Consider the following 19857-nt stretch of genomic DNA (forward strand, 5'->3'; position numbering starts at 1 on the left):
ACAGGAGGGAGGCTATGTACCAATAAGACGAGTCATCCCTTATAAATCTTGGGGGCGAGATAAGAACCTTCACTTATCTTCGGCTGTTATTAGTAAGGAATCCTTTGTCGAAGATCGCAAAAACGTTCGGGCAAAACCGAACACGGAAGCCACATGGCTCCGCAAATCGGTTCTAACACACGACACCGCTATTAAAGCCTTCGAGCGTGCAGATTCCATGAACCTTTTTGCCATTAAACGGGGTTGAGAAATTTTCCCCATCAGCACTGAAAAGTGAAGGCCCTCCTTCCTTGCGAATTAGATGCTTAGATCCCTAATATCGTGAAATTATTTTCAAAAATGACATTCCCGAATTGAGTTAGGAATGATGACCTCAAACATGAAATGCAAAACACAGGCACGCACCGGTCATCATGCACCAACTTAAACAACAACGCTCGAATATTAGCATAGTTTCGGAAGACGGGCATAACGGTCACGCCCGACGGCTAAGGGCAAAATAAAAAGCCAACAAATCCTTTTATGATCACGGTTGCTGCAAAAACAAAGCGCATGTAAAAGCGTAAATGATGCAAAAACGGAAATGAAAACAACAATAAAAAGGACAAGAAAGTAAAGGATAGATAATTTGACATAACTAAAGACCCAAATTAACAGCCAAAGTTCTTAAATTAACTTGACCTCTAATTTAGGAACTAAAGAGCACCAAACTCTTAGGATGACCAATAGGAATTTAACACCCTAATAACCATTCCTCTCACAATGTTCACAATCTTAAGCTTAGCAAGCCCTCAACACTCAAAATAGTTTTACAATCTCAAAATACCAATAATCAAAATAGTCTAAGTCTTCCAAATGAAATAAACTCCTAATTATACTAGAAATATAAAGAACACAACTAAATTATTACACTTCTACCCTTAATGAAGTAAGGGCCTTATTTGGATGTCTTCTTTGGGTAATGGAACTTGAAATTGTAAATCTTCAAGTAATGGCCACATTGCAAGCATGGCCATCTTCAACACTCTTCTCCAAACCATCTTCCCATGCTATCATGAATACTTGGAATCCCAGAGAAGGCTCTAGGGTGTACTCAAGTACGTCTCTCCTCATGAACAACCCTTGCATAGCTTGAAGCTCCCTTGCTTGGCTCTTTGTGAAAAGTCTTGATGCAACTCGGACTGTATCATTCTCCCCTTCTTGAAAAGATTCCATAAGGGAGAGATCATGCATATTGAAGGTGTTATGAACTTGGTATTCGGGTGGAAGATCAATTTTGTATGCATTGTCATTGAGTTTCTCAAGTACCTCGAATGGACTATCTCCTCTAGGCATCAACTTGCTCTTCCTTTTGTTCGGAAACCTCTCCTTCTAGAAATGTATCCAAACCTAATCACACAGTTCAGGCATAACTCTCTTGCGGCCTTTATTTGCTCTCTTGGCCGTTTCTTGGTTCTTTTTCTCAAGATGAAGCCTCACCTTCTCATGAAACTTCTTCATGGCGTCGGCTTATTTGTTGACATCTAAACTTAACATAATATCTTGAGACAAAGGGGTTAGATCTAAAGGGTTTAGGGGGTTAAAACCATAAACCACTTCAAAAGGTGACATGCCAATAGTGCTATGAATGACTCTATTATAAGCAAATTCAACTAAAGGCAAATGATCTTCCTAAGATACTAGTTTCCCTTTAACCATGGCCCTAAGCATAGAACCCAAGGTTCTATTGACATCTTCGGTTTGGCCATCGATTTGTGGGTGACAAGAGGTAGAAAACAACAATTTAGTACCAAGTTATCCCCACAATTCTTTCCAAAAGTGGCTAAGGAATTTGGGATCCCTATTTTGGGAATACCATGAAACTTCACTACATGCTCAACAGACAAAGATACAACATGAAGTGCATCATCAATTTTATAACATGCAATGAAATGAGGAATTTTTTAAAATCGATCAACAACAGCAAAGATACTATCTTTACCCCTTTTGGTCCTAGGAAATCCCATCACAAAATCCATTGAAATATCAAACCAAGGTTGTTGAAGGGTAGGTAGAGGGGTATACAAATGATAGGGAAGGAGTCTATACTTATCACCACGGCACTCAATGCATTGGCCACAAATATTAGCCACATCCCTCCACATATGAGGCCAATAAAATTGCTCCTCAAGAATACCCAAAGTCTTATCAATCCCTAAATGTCCCATCAATCCCCCATTGTGTGTCTCCCTCACAAATAATTCTCTCCAAGATCTCGTGGGCACATTTAAACGTTTGTTTTTTAACAAGAAACCATCAAACCTAGAATAGGGAGTAGAAGACCTATCCCTAATCCACCTCTCCCTTTCCCATTCTTCACAATCTAGAAAGATTTTGGCAAAAATGGCAATGTCTTCAAGCTTTCAAAACCCATAAATTTGGAAGACAATGTATTAATCAAAACATGTTTCCTTGATAGGGCATCCGCCACTGCATTATCCTTTCCCTTTTTGTATTGGATTACATAAGGGAAGGTTTCAAGGAATTCAAACCACTTAGCATGCCTTTTTTTCAACTTTCCTTGGGCCTTAAGATGCTTTAAGGACTCATGGTCGGTCCTAATCACAAACTTTAGGCCACAAGTAGTGTTTCCAATTACCTAAAGCTCTAATCAAAGCAAACAATTCAAAATAATAGATGGAGTAATTCAACGTCGCACCCTTAATATTTTCACTAAAATAGGCAATGGATTTTGGTCTTACATCAAAATGGCACCAATACCTACTTTACTAGCATCACATTCAATTTCAAAGATTTTGTCAAAATCGGGTAATTGCAACAACGGTGCGAAGCTAAGCATTTGTTTCAACATTTCAAAAGCCTTTGCTTGCTCCACACCCCAAGAAAAAGGCTTATCCTTTCAGATTACCTCGATCAAAGGAGCAGCTATGATAATAAACCCGCTATCAAAACTAGTCAATCCATGAAAACTTCTTATATCACCAATGGATTTAGGTATTGGCCAATTCTTAATAGCGTCTATTTTGGATTCATCAACCTCAACCCCCCTTGAACTCACAACAAAACCCAAGAAAACAACTTTATCAACACAAAAAGAGCATTTAGCAATATTAGCATAAAGTTGTTCTTGTGTAAGCACTTCAAACACACATTTCAAATGAATAGCATGCTCATCTATGAATTTACTATACACCAAAATATCATCAAAGTAAACAACCACGAATTTTCCAATAAAATGTTTCATCAGAGGATTCATCAAACACATGAAAGTACTAGGAGCGTTAGTGAGACCAAAAGGCATCACCAACCATTCATAGAGACCAAACTTGGTTTTGAATGCGGGTTTCCACTCATCTCCAGGTTTCATCCGAATTTGATGATACCCACTCCTAAGATCTATCTTAGACAATATGCATGAACCATTCAATTCATCAAGCATGTCATTAAGACGAGGTATGGGATGGCGATACTTTATCGTTATCTTGTTGATGGCTCTACAATCAACACACAGGCGCCATGATCCATCTTTCTTTGGCACTAATATCACGGGCACCGCATATGGACTCATAATTTCTCGTACAATTCCCTTTTTAAGGAGCTCATCCACTTGCCTTTGAAGCTCCTTAGTGTCATTCGGGTTGGCTCTATAATCCGATTTGTTTGGCAATTCGGACCCCAGAACAAAATCAATTTGGTGTTCAATTCCCCTTAAAGATGGTAACCCTTTTGGAATCTCCGTTGGGAACACATCATCAAAGTCCTGCAAAAGAGAAGAAATAAAACTAGGAAAATAAGGGGTTAGTTCATTAGTGTGCAACGCATAATCTCTATGCATGAGGAGAATCACCGGTTGACGCTTCTCTAATTCCTCCCTAATTTCCCCAAAATTTACCAAGAGGGACACCTTGGCCTTTCCCTTGACTCCTTCTTCTTCGCACTTCCTTCTTGAGAACCATTCTCCTCAATATTCCCTTGTACCACCATATTTGATTGCAAGGCATCCTTGCCCTTCTCCTTCAACTCCTTCATTTTGTGATAGACCTCACCAACTTGAAGAGAGGACATTGGGCACATTACATGTTTGATTCCATTGTGGACAAGTGTTTATCGATTGGTTCTACCATCATGCTTAGTTGACATATGGTATTGCCAAGGACGTCCAAGTAGAAGGTGACAAGCTTGCATGGGAACAACGTCACATAAGATCTCATCTTGATATTTTCCAACTTTGAACTTAATAATGACTTGTCGAGTCACCTTCAATTCTCCACATTAATTGAGCCATTGGAGTTCATAAGGATGTTCATGATGAGCGGTGGAAAGTTTCAAGAAATCAAATAGAGTCGTACTTGCAACATTTTCACAACTCCCACTATCATTGATCATGACATACACATTTTGATTTATGATACACTTGGAATGAAAAAGGTTCTCCCGTTGACTAGGATTATCCATGGCCTTACTTATCATTGTTCTCCTTACTACATAGTTTGGAATAATGATCTCCCCTCCTTGATAAATAGAGTAGTATGGTGAACTCACCATCACCCTCCATATCACCTTCATCACTACCAAGTTCATCATTCTCATGATCACCCTCGTCATCTCCTTCCTTACATTCCCTCTCATCATCACTATAAGTCTGCTTCAAAATAAAATCTCTTCGATTGGGGCACTCACTTGCTCTATGGCCAAAGCCATGACATTTAAAACATTGGATTGGTTTCGTACCTTCTTCTTTTGGAGCAAACCTTTGAGGTGGTCTGTCAACTTGCTTCTCAACTTGAACGTTCTTTACAAAGGGCTTCTTAGGTTCTTGCATGGTGCCCTTGCTCTTTTGCTAATTGGAGGAAGAAGTTCCTCTTTCCTTGTTGTTGTTCCATGAGCTTACGTAGCCCCCCAACTTATTGATATTGCCTTCCTTAAGACCTTCCTCTATCTTGATCGTAGCTTCAAGAGTTTCATTAATGTCACGATAGTTGGGGAGTTTCATTTGGGAAGTAATTCCTATATTCAACCCAACTCAAAACCGAGTCATAGCATTCAAGTCATCCTCTCCAAAGTCTATTCTCATCTTTATAAGTTGGAACTCGTCATAATATTCTTCCACACTCCTTTTGTTTTGCCTTAAAGTATATACCTTCTTGAGTTGCTATTGCTTGTAGCGTTCAGTGACATACTTACGCTGCATAACATTCTTTAAATCTTCCCAAGCAGGTGTGGGAGGAAGCACAACAACTCTTCTTGCCTTCACTTGAGTTTCCCACCATGTGGAGGCGAACCCTTCGAATTGAGCAATGGCGTAAGACGCCATTTTCACCTCGAACATGTCATTCGTCAAGAAGATTCTATCACAATGCATCACCCAATCAAAAATTAAATCGAGGTCACTTCCCCCTTTGAAGGTTGGGAAAGTAACCTTAATGGAGTTTAGACTCGTGTCTCGCACTCCATTGTTGCCATAGTTCCCATGAACTCCATATGGTTCTCCTCCATAGTAATGACTATAGAATTCACGATCTTGACGAATATCTCAATTTTGTTGATCATCACGGGCTTGATAACCTCCTTGCCTTCCCATTTGAGGATATGGACCATTCCTACCACCTCTCCCTCGATAGGCTCCTTGTGCTTCTCCTCGTCACCCCCATACTTGATTGGCATTATGCTCAAGAATGGCATTATCTACCTCGTCATCATAAAATATTAGATCATTCTGGTTTGGTTGTTGGACATTTGGGCAGTTTTGGGGTGGCAATGGGTCATGTGGTGGTGGATCATTTGGTAGTGGAGGTGAATTATTCCGTTGAGGTATTGGAATGTTGTTTGGTGTGGTGAGGATGGTATTTTGGAGAGTGGTGTCTTGAGGAGTGTTTTGGGGAGTGGGGTTATATAATTGGTGAACGGTTCCGGGTGACAAGGTAGGTGATTGGTCAAGATGTTCCCTACCTGTTGTTCCTTGATATTCGTCTTGAGGAGAATATGACAATTCCATCATGCTTCCTTTTAGATCCCCTATCTCTCGTTCCACATTTCCTATTTGACTAGATATGCTCCCCATTTGTCTATTCATCTCAGCTAACATTGAAGCCAATTCATTAAGTGTTACTTCTCGGGTGGGAGTCTAAGTTTCCTCTTCATTTGCCATGGTATCTAGTAAACAAACTCAACAAAACAAACAAAAATGTTAGGTTAGTGTAAAACAACTCAAAATCGCTCAAGTATGTGCACCTTTAGTTGCCTCAAAAATTGCTTCAGCCAAAGATTGTGTTCTTGTAATGTCGATTAGTCACAAGGGTTCAAATGCTACTCTTGGTCGGAATAGATTCTTGTTAGACTAAGAAAGATGGACGACTCAGTTTAATCTAACGGACTTGAACCAAGAAGTATCAACAAGGTTAAAATGAGAAAAAAAAAACAAAAAGGAATGGTACGAAAAGAAGTGAAACTCAAGAACTAGTTATCAACAAATAAGGAAGATTACCTGATGTTAACTAGTTTAGAGACTCAAAGAATCTAAGAGAATTGGAATCGAAAAAAAATTGAATTAAACGTACCTTTTCAATGTTGAATTCTACGGTCACGGATAAAGTATTGTACAGTCTGTATTGTATTTGACGGACCGTATATTGGATCATAAAAGAAAATCAGTAAATGAAATTTTTTACCTCAATTATATGATGGGATCTTTCTCAATTATACAGTCCATATAAGTTATACGGTCCATATGTGTCCATCGTAAAACAGAAATAGTGACCTACTAAACCTCACTCCAAAATACGATGAGATGCTCGGGACTTTTTACGGACCGTAGAAAATTGACAGCTCGTATTCTATACCGTATATCTGTCACAGTAAGCAACTTCTTGAGGGTCAAATCTAAGATGGTGAATTGGCAATTATACGGTGCGTATAAGTTCTACGGACCGTAGAATGACACCGTATTCTTGCTTCAGTGACATCGTATGCACGTGAATCCTTGGCATGGGTTGGATTTTTTCTGAATTTTTGTGAACTTCTTGGGCCCACTCTACCTTGTTTTTACCTTTTTAGGGAACTTTAAACACCTTTTCCAAAACTTGGATGCAAACCTTTGGATCAAACTTTCCCTTTGGGTCTTCTTCTTCCCTTGAATCTATAAAGGTTGCTCAAGAACAGATGAACATTCAAATTTCTAGCTACCTCCAAATCAACTCATTTTTCTTCCAAATTTCGGATTTAGGGTCCCTTAATCAAGTAGAAGAAAGCCCAAATCAATTCCCAATTTCGTCACAGATCAAAACCCACCAAGTTATTCTTCAATTTTTCTTAAAAGCTTCAACTCAACAATGGTAGATCTCTCAATATGGACTCAAATGACACAAAACTTTAGATTTGAAACCCTAAAGCACTAAGGAACAAGAATCTAAGGTCAAATCAGCAAAATAAACATCAAAATTTTGGGGGGTTTTGGTGGAAAAATTTTCAGATTTTTTTTTTGTAGCAACAAACCCTAGACTAGACTTGATAGAACAAATCTAATCCAAGCTCTGATACTAATTGATGGAAAAACGAAAACAACAATAAAACGTATAAAAAAGTAAAGGATAGATAATTTGACACAACTAAAGACCCAAATTAGCAACCAAAGTTCTTAAATTAACTTGACCTCTAATTTAGGAACTAAAGAGCACCAAACTCTTAGGATGACCAATAGGAATTTAACACCCTAATAACCATTCCTCTCACAATGTTCACAATCTCAAGCTTAGCAAGCCCTCAACACTCAAAAGAGTTTTACAATCTTAAAATATCAATAGTTAAAATAGTCGAAGTCTTCCAAATGAAATAAACTCCTATTTATACTAGAAATATTAAGAAGACAACTAAGTTATTACACTTCTACCCTTAATGAAGTTGGGGCCTTGTTTGGATGTCTTCTTTGGGAAATGGAACTTGAAATTGTAAATCTTCAAGTAATAGCCACATTGTAAGCATGGCCATCTTTAACACTCTTCTCCAAACCATCCTCCCATGCTATCATGAATACTTGGAATCCCCGAGAAGGCTCTAAAGTGTACTCAAGCGCGTCTCTCCTCATGAACAACCCTTGCATAGCTTGAAGTTCCCTTGCTTGGCTCTTTGTGAAAGGTCTTGATGCAACTCGGTTTGTATTAGTAAATATCAAAACTGAAAAAACAAACTGATGATTGTCATTAAACGGGTGGGATCAAAGAGAGCATAAAGGCTCATACAAAAGCATTTACGGGCATGCAACCCAAAAAATTATCCACTAAAAATAAATAGCTCACAGGCCGAATCAGGAAAGTAAAAATATTCGAAAAGGGTACACAGACCCCGAAGTACCCATTACAAACTAAAATTGAGCGTTCGCAGCAGTAAAAGCTAGTTATCCTTCCAAGGAATGCTAAGAAAATCAAGGCTAGTGATTCTAGTGTAGAGGAACTTACTACTGCCACCCAGGCCCAGAAGCTCAAGACTTACAAAGCCAAATCGAGAGGGGGAGCACATTCGACATCTGAAGAACCATAAGAGCCATCAGAAGAAGGCGGCGTTTGGCCACGAGAATCGCCCATGTCTGCCTCAGCTGTGAACAAGTCCACCTTAGTGTCTATTAAAGCCGAGGAGACTTCAATTCTCCCCTCCTCGATGCCTTGAAAAACCTCGTGTCGGGTATGAAGGACAGCATGATCCCGAAGCAGAGAAGCTCCCTGCTGTTCGGATTTTCGACGAAGGACCAAGCGCTTGTTCGGGCTCTGAGCCGGACACGGGAAGCTTCAAGAGCATGCACCTGTCCCCGGGTAGCGTCGCGCTTAGCCTCCGCCCGATCCAACCTATCCTGCAACAGCCAGCTAGTCGTAGTCATGATTCGGAAGGTATTATCCCGAGTCGCCAGAGCCTGCTTGGCTTCTGCCTACTGAAGCTCCAATGAAGTCTTCACAGCTAGGAGACCTCTATTCTCTGTCCGGAGCTGAGCAAGCTCGAAATAGAGTTGCTGGTTCTCCTCCGAGAGCCTTTCCATGTCACGAGAAAAGTAACGAGGGGAACTCTCAAAGAGCTCAAGGGCAGAAGAGACGGTGGTCTAGCCCTGAGAAAGGATGAATGGGCAAAATTAGTACATACGTTTCCTTTGAATATAATAAAGTAAGGCATAGCATTGAAGGGTCCTGTTACCTGGAGAAAGATACCCGCCAATTGATGCAAGGAAGCCTCCAAAATCGAGGCTTGAACTGACAGCGAGGGGAGGTGGAGCAGAAAGACCAACGCCTACATCACCAACACAGGGAAACCATGCCTCACGCTCCCGGGTGGGCCTTCACTAACTCTCATCCCCACGATGATCTCGGTGGAAGGGTCCCTCGCCTCCCTGTCTTCGGCGACCCCTCAATCGCCGTCCTTGACATAGATCAACCCATGTACTTCTTCCCTCAAGCATTCGTGGAGCCGGAGGATCGCTCCTACACGAGAACCAATACCCCCGGAGAAAGACGCCTTAACCTCATCTGGAAGGGCCCACTTCCTGTTATCCCTTGCCTCCGCGGTAGCTTTGGCGATACAGACCAGCGTCTCTTTCCGGGAAGGCACTTTCCTGATAGAAGCCCCTTGAGCAGGGAGACCTAGCAAGAGTAAAAGGAATTAAAGGAGGGGCCACGAGGATTCGAACAAAGGTACGAGCTCAAGGCGAAGGCACTTACCATGGTTTTTTCCTTTCCACCTGTCGGCGAAAATACTTCTCTAGGTCAGCTCGGTGCTCCCGGAGGCACGAAGCATGCCCATCACCCAATCAAAAATATCCAGCAAGGGCTCGGGAATGACCGAGGCTGCTGGAAAACATTAAGAAAAAACAGGTTAGGCAAGGACATCCAAGAAACAGAAAAAAAAAAAAGAATATGGGAAGACAGGAAAACGGATACTCGCGGGCGTCATTCCACTGCACCGGAAGAGGGCCATGGGCGAGGTCGTAAAGATAATATGTCCGCATCATAACAAATCGATTGTCCCACCCTTGGTCGTAATCATCCTCGGCACTCAAAATGAGGCCCCGGGAGCCCCCGAAAAGCAAGATTTATCATTCTCCCACGAAGCATTCGAGGGGAATAAAGGTGGATCTGGTGGTCCAAAGTAAAAGGGAGGTTAGCCCGGTCTGGCAAGCACCGGACCACTCTCCAGGTTTAGGTGGCCAATTGCCTTGGACATACGCTATACCGGCTACAAAAGGCCCCTATAACTTCATGGATCAGGAGGTCAAATCTGATAGTAAAAGGATAAGTGTATATCAAAGACATCCCCGAGATATGTTGAGTAATGCTATCATCGACATGGGGTGGGGATACATCAACCTTAGACCCCCATCAACAGTCCATACGAACTTGGGGGATAATGGAGTCATCAATCAAAGAAGTAAAACTTTTCATGGACTTGAACTGAAGGTTGGCACGGAAATCCCTCTTGAAACTAAAGTTTGAAGGAATGATGTCAGATGCCAGGGAACCCAAGTCTACCTTTCAGGTGGTAGAAGAAGATGATGGTCGGCTACGAGCGGAGACCACCGAGGTAGCCCCTAGCTGTTCTAGCATGCTCGCCAGTGTAAGATTAAAAGTTGAAGATGCCGAAATAGATGATGAAGTCATTATGATGAAAGAATGGAGTTTAGAAAAGAGGAGAACTGAGTCTGCACAAGGGTAAGGGATGAAAGTATAGATAAGAAAGTGCAAGCAGTGTTACTCGCTCATATATAGCCAGTAAGTGTAATTATTCTCCTTGGGCAAAGAAGCAGTGTGTCTTGTTAGTGAAGCGTCAATCAGTATCTCGGAAGAAGTACCGTCGAATAAGTGACTGGATGCATTTTATGCCAAACTGACAAAGCATCTTTCCGCGGGAAAACAGGCGACGTTGTGTCTCTCATTGGAATTTTGGGGGAAAAAGAAAACTCCACTTCCCGGGTTCACGATTAGGATAACCACGGAAAGTGGGGGACTATCTGTATTGGGTAAAATTCGTGTCCGGGCCAATTTCTACAATCAGGAGCTCGGAGAAGTCAGAAGGCCTCCACAGCTGGCACCCACTTCCACCTACTCAGGTCATATCAATTAATCTCGATCAGTATGCTATGGCAAAGAAGCACGTAGGGGTGCCGTCGAGTCACATCAGTCATCTGTTAGGGTTGAAAAGTCTTGTTTTGATTTCTATATAGATAGCTTATCATGTAAGCTAAGGCATCTCATCTCACCTCTTGTAACCCACCTCTTATTTTTTTCTCTAAGGCAATACACATCTGGGCACGCAGACTTTCTTTGAATATATACCCATATTTATCATTTCTTAAGCTCAGTTCTTTCAATCTGATTTTGATAATCACCAATATTAACCCTCAAAAAGGAGAGATTTCGGGATTGGATACGACCTACTTGTTTTTAAACCCTTAAAATACAAATCTTTAACTGATTATCCATTTTCACGGGAAAACAATATTCTATGATTGTGCTATTGTCTCAATATAATATGTTTAATTTCTTTCAAAAGACGGAGAAATAGGGGGAAGAATAAAGAAAAAAGATCGTGAACAAAGTGGTTCACGTGTTTTAATATTAATTTCAGTTTCTAAGCTGTAATTCTTATATTAATACATGCGCCAATTAGTTAGTTTTCTCTATTTAATATATCCAAAGTATTTTCAACTGATGAAGTAAATAGGGGAATAAGGAAAAGGAAAGGGTAAACTACGTGACTCACGTGTTTTGAATATTAATTTCTGTTACAAAGTTGTAATTATAGTTTATAGTCGTAACATGGCCAGCTTGTCTCAATTAAATTTAAATATAAAGAAAAATAGTACTAGTAGATTGCTAAGAGTAGCTTGACAGGTTCCATAATAGGATAGGACTCTAAGGGGTCGTTTGGTATGCGGGATAAGGTGGAATATTTGAGTATTAAGTTTGGAATTAAAATTATACTATATTTGTAGAAGATATAAATTTATCCTAACCTTATCCCATTATAGTTAGGATTATTTTATTCCACCTTTCAAATGGGATAAGTTAATCCGAGAACTATAATCCCAAAATTATAATTCCGAGATAATTTAATATCCGTACCAAACGACCCTAAAAGAAACGTGAAGAGACGTCGAATCTCATTCTTCATGACAACCAAGAATGGATGATAAAACAAGTAAACTATTTTTTGACGGATGAAGGTGGATTTGGTTGGATAGTTAATAAGATTATATTCCACTCATACATTAGCCTATCGCAAAGCATCGTTTAGTCCAATGGAGTTGCATTTACGTGAACTATTTCTTTGGAATCTTAATGTTTTTAATTAATCGGCTAAATAATTTTTTTTTATGTCAATTAATATCGTTAGGTAAAGTGAAATAAATAGAGCAAACTTTTTCTAAATGCAACTAAAGCGAAATTAAATGGACGGTAGTGAATATAGCATGTATATCCAATTTAGACATGCTGCAAAAAGCTCTCACCATGGTGTTAATGAATGTGGGCTCAAAGATATTTACTTTGAATTGACATAAGTTGTTGAACACTAATCATATCGTTGCATATCTCCACAAAACAAGCTTGATTCTTTTTCGCAAAACAAACTTCTACCTATTTTATGAGGGTCATTTTTCTCTCCTAGAATCCATGGTATGAATTAGGTAGATGTGTTAGTTTATGCTCCATGTTTATATTTATTATCCAATAAACCCAAAGACGTTAAAGATGACCTCAAGACTATTTAAATCCCGTGGAATCTGTCAAAGCTAATAAGGAAACCCAAATTGTGTTCACAAGCCATCCTATTGATCCATTCATTATGTGTATTTAATATCGGTCTATTGTAATATTTCAATTTGTAAACGAATTTGAGTTTGATATTAATTGTAGTGACCTGTCTTTGAAGTTTTATTTTGTATTTCAAATTGATATTTACTACTCCCTTCCTCCCATTCTGATAAATTAGCTAAATATATGCAAAAGTATCCTTTTATATGAATGATGCTGAGAGTTTCACATTCAGTCAAACTTTTCTATAATTTTCATTCGTTATAACAACATTTCAGTATAAGAGCCTGATTTTCTCGAGAACCGATGTTTCATGTTATATTTTATTTCTCTATGATAACATTTTACCTATAACAGCAATGTCATTTATTATAGTAGTGCACTCTTTGTAAAATTATCTCTCTATACCAACCAATTCAAGTGGCACTTGTTGAATTCCCTTTTGCTGAAAGTTTGGACAAAAATATTGGTCAATTCAAGCATTAAATTATTACTAAGAGACTGTAATTTATGAAACAGCCTATAATTGTAGAAGTTGTACATCAAACTTGAAATATTTAAATTTTAATTAATTTTAAATACATATGCTCCTTAGATCTTAAGTTTTATCAGTACAGTAACTAGTTGTGGAGTTATTAGTACTTTATTAGTCCTTTCAATCTTTAGTTAACGAAATATCAAAATCAATTGAGATTCTAAAATTAACAAGTATTTTGTTTTCGCTTGTAACATAAAAAGTACAGAAAAAAATATTATTTTTTTTTTGCATTTTTTTGTTTATAACAACTAGATGAGATCTAAACATCAAATGACAGTATACATACATAACAACACCTCATTATAGCTAGCAGTCATGAAATTTTCAGACAGACGCTGCTATTATAGAGAGGTTTGACTGTATTTTTATTTTATTTTAAACGAGTAGTGATTGAAGACCTAATAAATTATGTCATTAAGGGTAAATGAGAATTACAAAAGTTAATGGTCAAAAACACACCTGAACTATAATTTTTTCGTGAGTTTCCTACCTGAGCTATTAGCTGTGCGAGTTTCCTATCTGAATTATCACCAACTATTTATCAAAACACATCTCAACTATTAGTTGTTCTCTTTTCCTACCTAAATTATCACCATCGTTCATGTAGAAATCTCACAAAAAGTGAACAATTGATAATTAAGACGTGTTTTGATAAATAGTTGGTGATAGTTCAAGTCGGAAAAATGTCATACCATAGTTCACAAAAACACACCTCTCGTTTTTAACAAACTAAAATGAGAATATGTCAGAAAATAAAAATATGAATTTGTTACTTTAACTTATGCCCGCATATATTCCATACTGCATATGCTTAACCATGGTTGAGAAGAGACTGGAATGCATGGTTAACGTAACATAGAATTCGATGCTCGATCAAGCTGTCCGGTAGATCATAAAAGTGCTCGACAAAAGGACACACCACCATTTGACATGTGTTCCCAGGGTGACTTGCATACTTATTACTGTGACACATTCTCACACCTTTGTTTAAGTTTTTGGAGCATTCTGTATATATATATATACACACACTCTATAATAAAATTGAAAAGTCTTCAATTAAGCATACTTTCTGCATCGGTAGTTCTTTTTCCCTCCTATCGAGAAAGTCCCTTCCTCTTTACTTAAGATTCATTGATACCATTCCTTAATTTATCATTTTTTTCTCATAAAAACCCCTTATGATCACATTTTAGCTAGCAGCTTTTATTTGCTATATTATTTGCATATATGGGGGCTGGTTTTTCTAGCTTGGTGGATCATGAGAAATTAACAAGTAATACTGCTCCTTCAGAGACTGGCCTTGGAGATTTGCCAGAGAGCTGCGTAGCTTTAGTTCTTACACATCTGGACCCCACTGAGATCTGTAAATTTGGTCACGTGAACAGGACATTCCGTCAAGCTTCATTGGCTGATGTTGTTTGGGAACCAAAGTTGCCTGAAAATTATCAAATTCTTGTGAAAAATTACCACTTGGAAGAAGAGTCATGTGGCTTAACCAAGAAAGAGATATTTGCGAGATTATGTCGTCCAAATCACTTTGGGAGTAGCAACTACAAGGTGTGTGCATATGACCCTTCTTTGGTCTCTCAGATTTATTGTGTATATATAGTCGTTTCTTCTCAAAATCCTTTAGTAAGAATCAAGAACATCTGGTTCCACAAGATTTATAACAGTATTTGTGAATTCAAGGTTTACAATAGTTTTTATTTCACTAGTCAATCGTGTAACTACATGTCAAAAACACGAATCACATCATAAAGGTCCGCAATTTAAGATTATACTTGAGTTACAGAAGTTGTTCCAATATTTCGTTGAAGATCTTGTTGTTCTAAGGAATTTTTCAACACATTAGGACTTCTTTTATCTTTCTTTTATGAGAAGTCACAACAATGGAGAATTTTCAACTGTAGTCTTTTTCTCTTTTTTTTCAATTAGATTTAAGTAATATATAACAAAATTATATACATTTATGAATCCGAGTTAATTCACATGGATGCTCCAAACCCAATTTTCTAATTCAACAGTGCGCTTCTTTTTGTTCAAATTTCTCCTCTTGATTATAATGACCGTCCCGTAAGGATAGAGACATACATTAATGTTAGGCTGTTAGTTCCTTATGGCAGGCGTTTTGGATGGAAAGAAATAAAGGGGTATGTGTGTGTATATCGTGGAAGGAAATGAAGATAACAGGCATAGAAGACCGCAGATATTGGAACCATATGCCATCTGATGAATCAAGGTTTGTCCATTATTCTCTGACAACCAACTGAATTAAAGTACCTTTCAATTTTAACATAAATAGTAACCATGCATTACCTTTTACATAGTAAATGAAGAAATTGATATGGCTTTGATTATGGCACATGAATGCTGAAAAGTGTCTATTAAAAGATGAATTTTTGTTATGCCAAAGAAAAATGTGGCATGTTGGGCGTATCAAGAAAGAAATTGCTTTGATCAATAAGCTAATTATAAGTTTTTATTGAGATATGAATAGGAGTTGGAGTCATTTAGAAGAAAAGAAATAAACGTAGAGGAGAAAATGATGCATATATCTCTAGCTGTCAAAGAAATGAATTCCTTCCACAGAAATTAACATTATACTCGATATTCTAAGGCTACCATTCTAGCTAGAGTGTCTGTTTTAACTTTTCATATTTAATTTAATGGATTGTTTGACTAGAGTGTATATTTTAACACTATGTACTACTGGTTTCTTTGATATTGGAGAAAACGTGGGAGGAAGAAATTTACAAAACAACAGCACCAAGCTCTAATAATTGAAGGGATGAAATTTGACATTTGAACCAAAACTTGTAAAGGGGGAATCGCTATTACCTAAAAGATCGGAAAATTAAATTAAAAAGAAAATGTTTCCTGGCCCAGTGAATTTACTTTTGTAAGTTTTTAGTTACGCTATCATGTCATGACCTGGAGTATAAGACATTAATCCGTATATCCGATATTAATAAATAAAAGAAAAAAGTCAAAAGGACCTCCTGATTGACTGATTCTACTGTAAAAAATAAAAATCTTTAATTTCTAATTAAAGAAGAAATTAATTTAGAACTCTCGTCTTTAGAGTATAATATAAACAAAATGGTAAGATGGAGCAGGAATATAAACTTCCAATCTTAGTGTTAGACTGCCGAGGCGGATCCAGAATTTGAAGTTTGTGGGTTCCCAGCTATCAGTGTATGTTGTTACTGGGTTCTCAGCTCAAATTTCTTATATATTTGAAGGGTTTCATATTATAAATACTAGGTTCGGATAGAAGTTGTGGGTTCCCGCGAACCTGCACTAATGGTGTGGATCCGCCTATCTTACTAAAGACGGTATATCTAGTGAGTCCGGAGCCTAAAGGGTATAAAAATACACGGTATAAACCAAAAGGAATATCTAAAAATTTATATGCCAAAACGGGTATAACGTGGGCTGATCCACGTTATACCCCAAAAAACCTTTTCGGTTGTCAGAAGCAGTCAACGAAAAATTTTAAAAAATAAATAAATTGTATAACGTGGATTGATCCACGTGATACAATATATTTTGTATAACGTGAATCAGACCACGTTTTACAAATATATTTTGTAAGACCTGGACTGATCCACGTTATACAGAATATATTGTATAAGGTGGATCAGTCCACGTTATACAATTTATATTTGTAAAGTGGACTGTATAGAGTGCAAGTGCAGAAATGTATAGAGTAACCCCTTTTCGACAAACCTTTCAAGCGGATTATGCCTTCCACGAGTAAGATCTATCCTGACATTGCTCACAGCAACATCCTCTTCGTTAAGTCTCTCATTGCTACTTTTCTGTAAGATAAAGACTATTACCATAGAACTACTAAAGGCTCCCAAAAACACAGACTACTATGTGTTAGCTACCTGCGAACACACAATATCATATGCCGTAACATCCTTGAAATGCTCTATTTTGTCTCTTGGGACAGCATACTCATTACAGAACTGCAATGTGCAGAAACAAGAACTGACCGTCAACTTCAAACATTCCATAATCCTCATATAACGTGCTTAATCAATACCCATTAGATAACCTCAGTACCTGGTACAAGTCCCTTCTCCGAACACGGAGGATCAAATCCCTAGATTCCTTCAGTTCTGGGTCTGGAGCAGTCTCGATGGTTTTTAAAATGGTATCATCCAACTACTTCCACATACACAGAGAAATTAAGTTGATAGTTCCATGAATTAAGGAGATTTAAGCTAACAAAAAGACCAGGCCAACCTTCCAGTACTGAGAAGGATGCTCTATATGAGATGCTATCTGTAGTGGACAGTCCACTTTACAAAAATAAATTGTATAACGTGGACTGATCCACGTTATACAAAATTGTATAACGTGGATCAGTCCACGTTATACAATTTATTTTTATTTTTTAATTTTTCGTTGACTGCTTCTGACAACCGAAAAAGTTTTTGGGGTATAACGTGGATCAGCCCACGTTATACCCGTTTTGGTATGTAAATTTTTAGATATCCCCTTTTAGTTTATACCGTGTATTTTTATACCCTTTAGGCTCCGGACTCATATCTAGTCAACCAAAAATCTACATGGTAATTCATAGGTTAATTATCATTTTGATCATGTTACCTATAAATGCTTATCGTATAAGTTTGCCTGCAATTACATTATAAATATGATTAAAAACCTGAAAATAATAAGGTAGCTTACAGCACCACAAGGTTAAAATGCATGATTGATAAAATGAAAATCTTTTATAAATATATGTGATATATATAAGTTATAAATCCTTTCTATATTAGGTCTAGGAGCATATCTCGCTGGCAAATTTACGTGGTTAATTTCCATATTGGTCAGCCTAGGGGCTGTTATCCCATTTAAAGATGCTTTTGAGAATTAAGTCAACAAATCATGTGCTTGAGAAAAATGAATCCAGTTCTGGATATCCTTTTGATAAGCCCTTTCAATATTATATTCTCATCCGATTTCTTCTTAATTATTTTATGTAAAAAAACGTGGTATATATATAAATTCCCAATACATAGACAATGGTGGACCTATGTTATAGGTTATGAGTGCTCGAGCACCATTACATCTAAAGCCAAACTTTATCATTCATATAAAAGAAAAAATTAGTAATTATACAAATATATTCGCGGGGCATTCAGTCTCCATAGCAATTAAATATTTAGTTGAACATCCATAATTTGAAAATTTTGGTATGCCACTAACCATGAACTAATGTTTTGTCAAAAATATCTACAGATTCAGGACAGTTGCATTTCTCAAACAAATATGGTGGGTAGAAGTGGAAGGTAACCTAGAATTCGAATTCCCAGCAGGAAATTACAGCCTATTCTTTCGGCTTCAGCTGGGAAAAACGTCGAGAAGACTAGGCCGACGAATCTGCACCGTTGATCAAATCCACGGCTGGAATATCAAACCAGTACAGTTTCTACTATCAACATCAAATGGCCAGCAGGCAACTGCACAGTATTACTTGAATGAGCCAGGAAAGTGGATAAATTATCATGTGGGAGATTTTGTGGTGGACAAGTACTCTAGCATGCCAACAAAGTTAAAGTTCTCAATGACTCAAATCGATTGTACACACACTAAAGGTGGTCTTTGTTTAGACTCCGTGCTCATTCTTCCTGCTGAGATTGGACCAACAAAAGTAGGTTTAACTTGTTAAATTGTAGGAATAGAATTGATGAAATTATGTGGGTCGCACCTAGAGTGTGACGTACCAATTGATAAAGTGTACATGTGAAAATCATGGAAAATCGGAGGTCACTTTACAGTAGAGGGAAAATTGTTAGGTAATTTCCTTTCGTCTATTAAATTTTAGTGTGCACAGCTACGCAGTAGCAGGTATTTATTAGAATCGTCAAGCTGCGCGCAGGCTAGTCGAGAGATAACGCAACAAAAAATAACTGTGTAGCTTTCACTACCACATTCTCCAAATGAAGATTAGTTGTTTTAATTGCTTCATTCTTACTTAGCTACATCATTCATTGGATTGAGTCATACTCTTAAACTTGTAGCTAACACGTGATGCCTTGTATTCCTGGGGACGCAAAATATGATTTCTTGTATACTGCACAAACCGTTGTTATTCGTTATGATTACTTATTGCATCAAATTGGACGAGCCTATAGAGACATTAATGTTTTTTGACTCATTACGTGAGGGATTATACTTATCTCCGATGTTCATGACGGAAGGTCCGATCCTAAAAATAAGTACAAAAAAACAAAAGAGTATTACAAAAATACATAACCAAAATAATTTGTGAAATGCTAGTTAAAATATAGAGATCTTATGACTTCGATACAATTGACGTGGTATTTTGACTACAACCATTAAATTTTGTTCACCCCTGTCGCCGAGATGAAGTACATAAGTAGACCCCTAAAAACAAACTGATTACTGTAGTAAGAAAAGTTGTTTTAACTTGGCCACCAATTCTGGAGAGGATCCCAATCTTTTTCGTCAAGATGATAATGATGACAAAAATAAAATGATAAATGAGAGTAAAAG

The 19857-nt window shown here is 37.8% G+C and overlaps 1 protein-coding gene across 1 annotated transcript; it reads left to right on the plus strand.

Moving 5' to 3' along the window:
• The first annotated feature begins 14302 nt into the window (after positions 1 to 14302).
• Positions 14303 to 19127, plus strand: LOC132631843 (F-box protein PP2-A13). Its single transcript, XM_060347545.1, has 3 exons — positions 14303 to 14880; positions 15447 to 15562; positions 18580 to 19127. Exons 1-3 carry the CDS (start codon positions 14551 to 14553, stop codon positions 19007 to 19009), a joined length of 876 nt encoding a protein of 291 aa, XP_060203528.1. The 5' UTR covers positions 14303 to 14550; the 3' UTR covers positions 19010 to 19127.
• Positions 19128 to 19857: the final 730 nt, after the last annotated feature.

This window comes from Lycium barbarum, chromosome 3 (genome assembly GCF_019175385.1).
Source record: "Lycium barbarum isolate Lr01 chromosome 3, ASM1917538v2, whole genome shotgun sequence".
NCBI classification, from domain to species: domain Eukaryota; kingdom Viridiplantae; phylum Streptophyta; class Magnoliopsida; order Solanales; family Solanaceae; genus Lycium; species Lycium barbarum.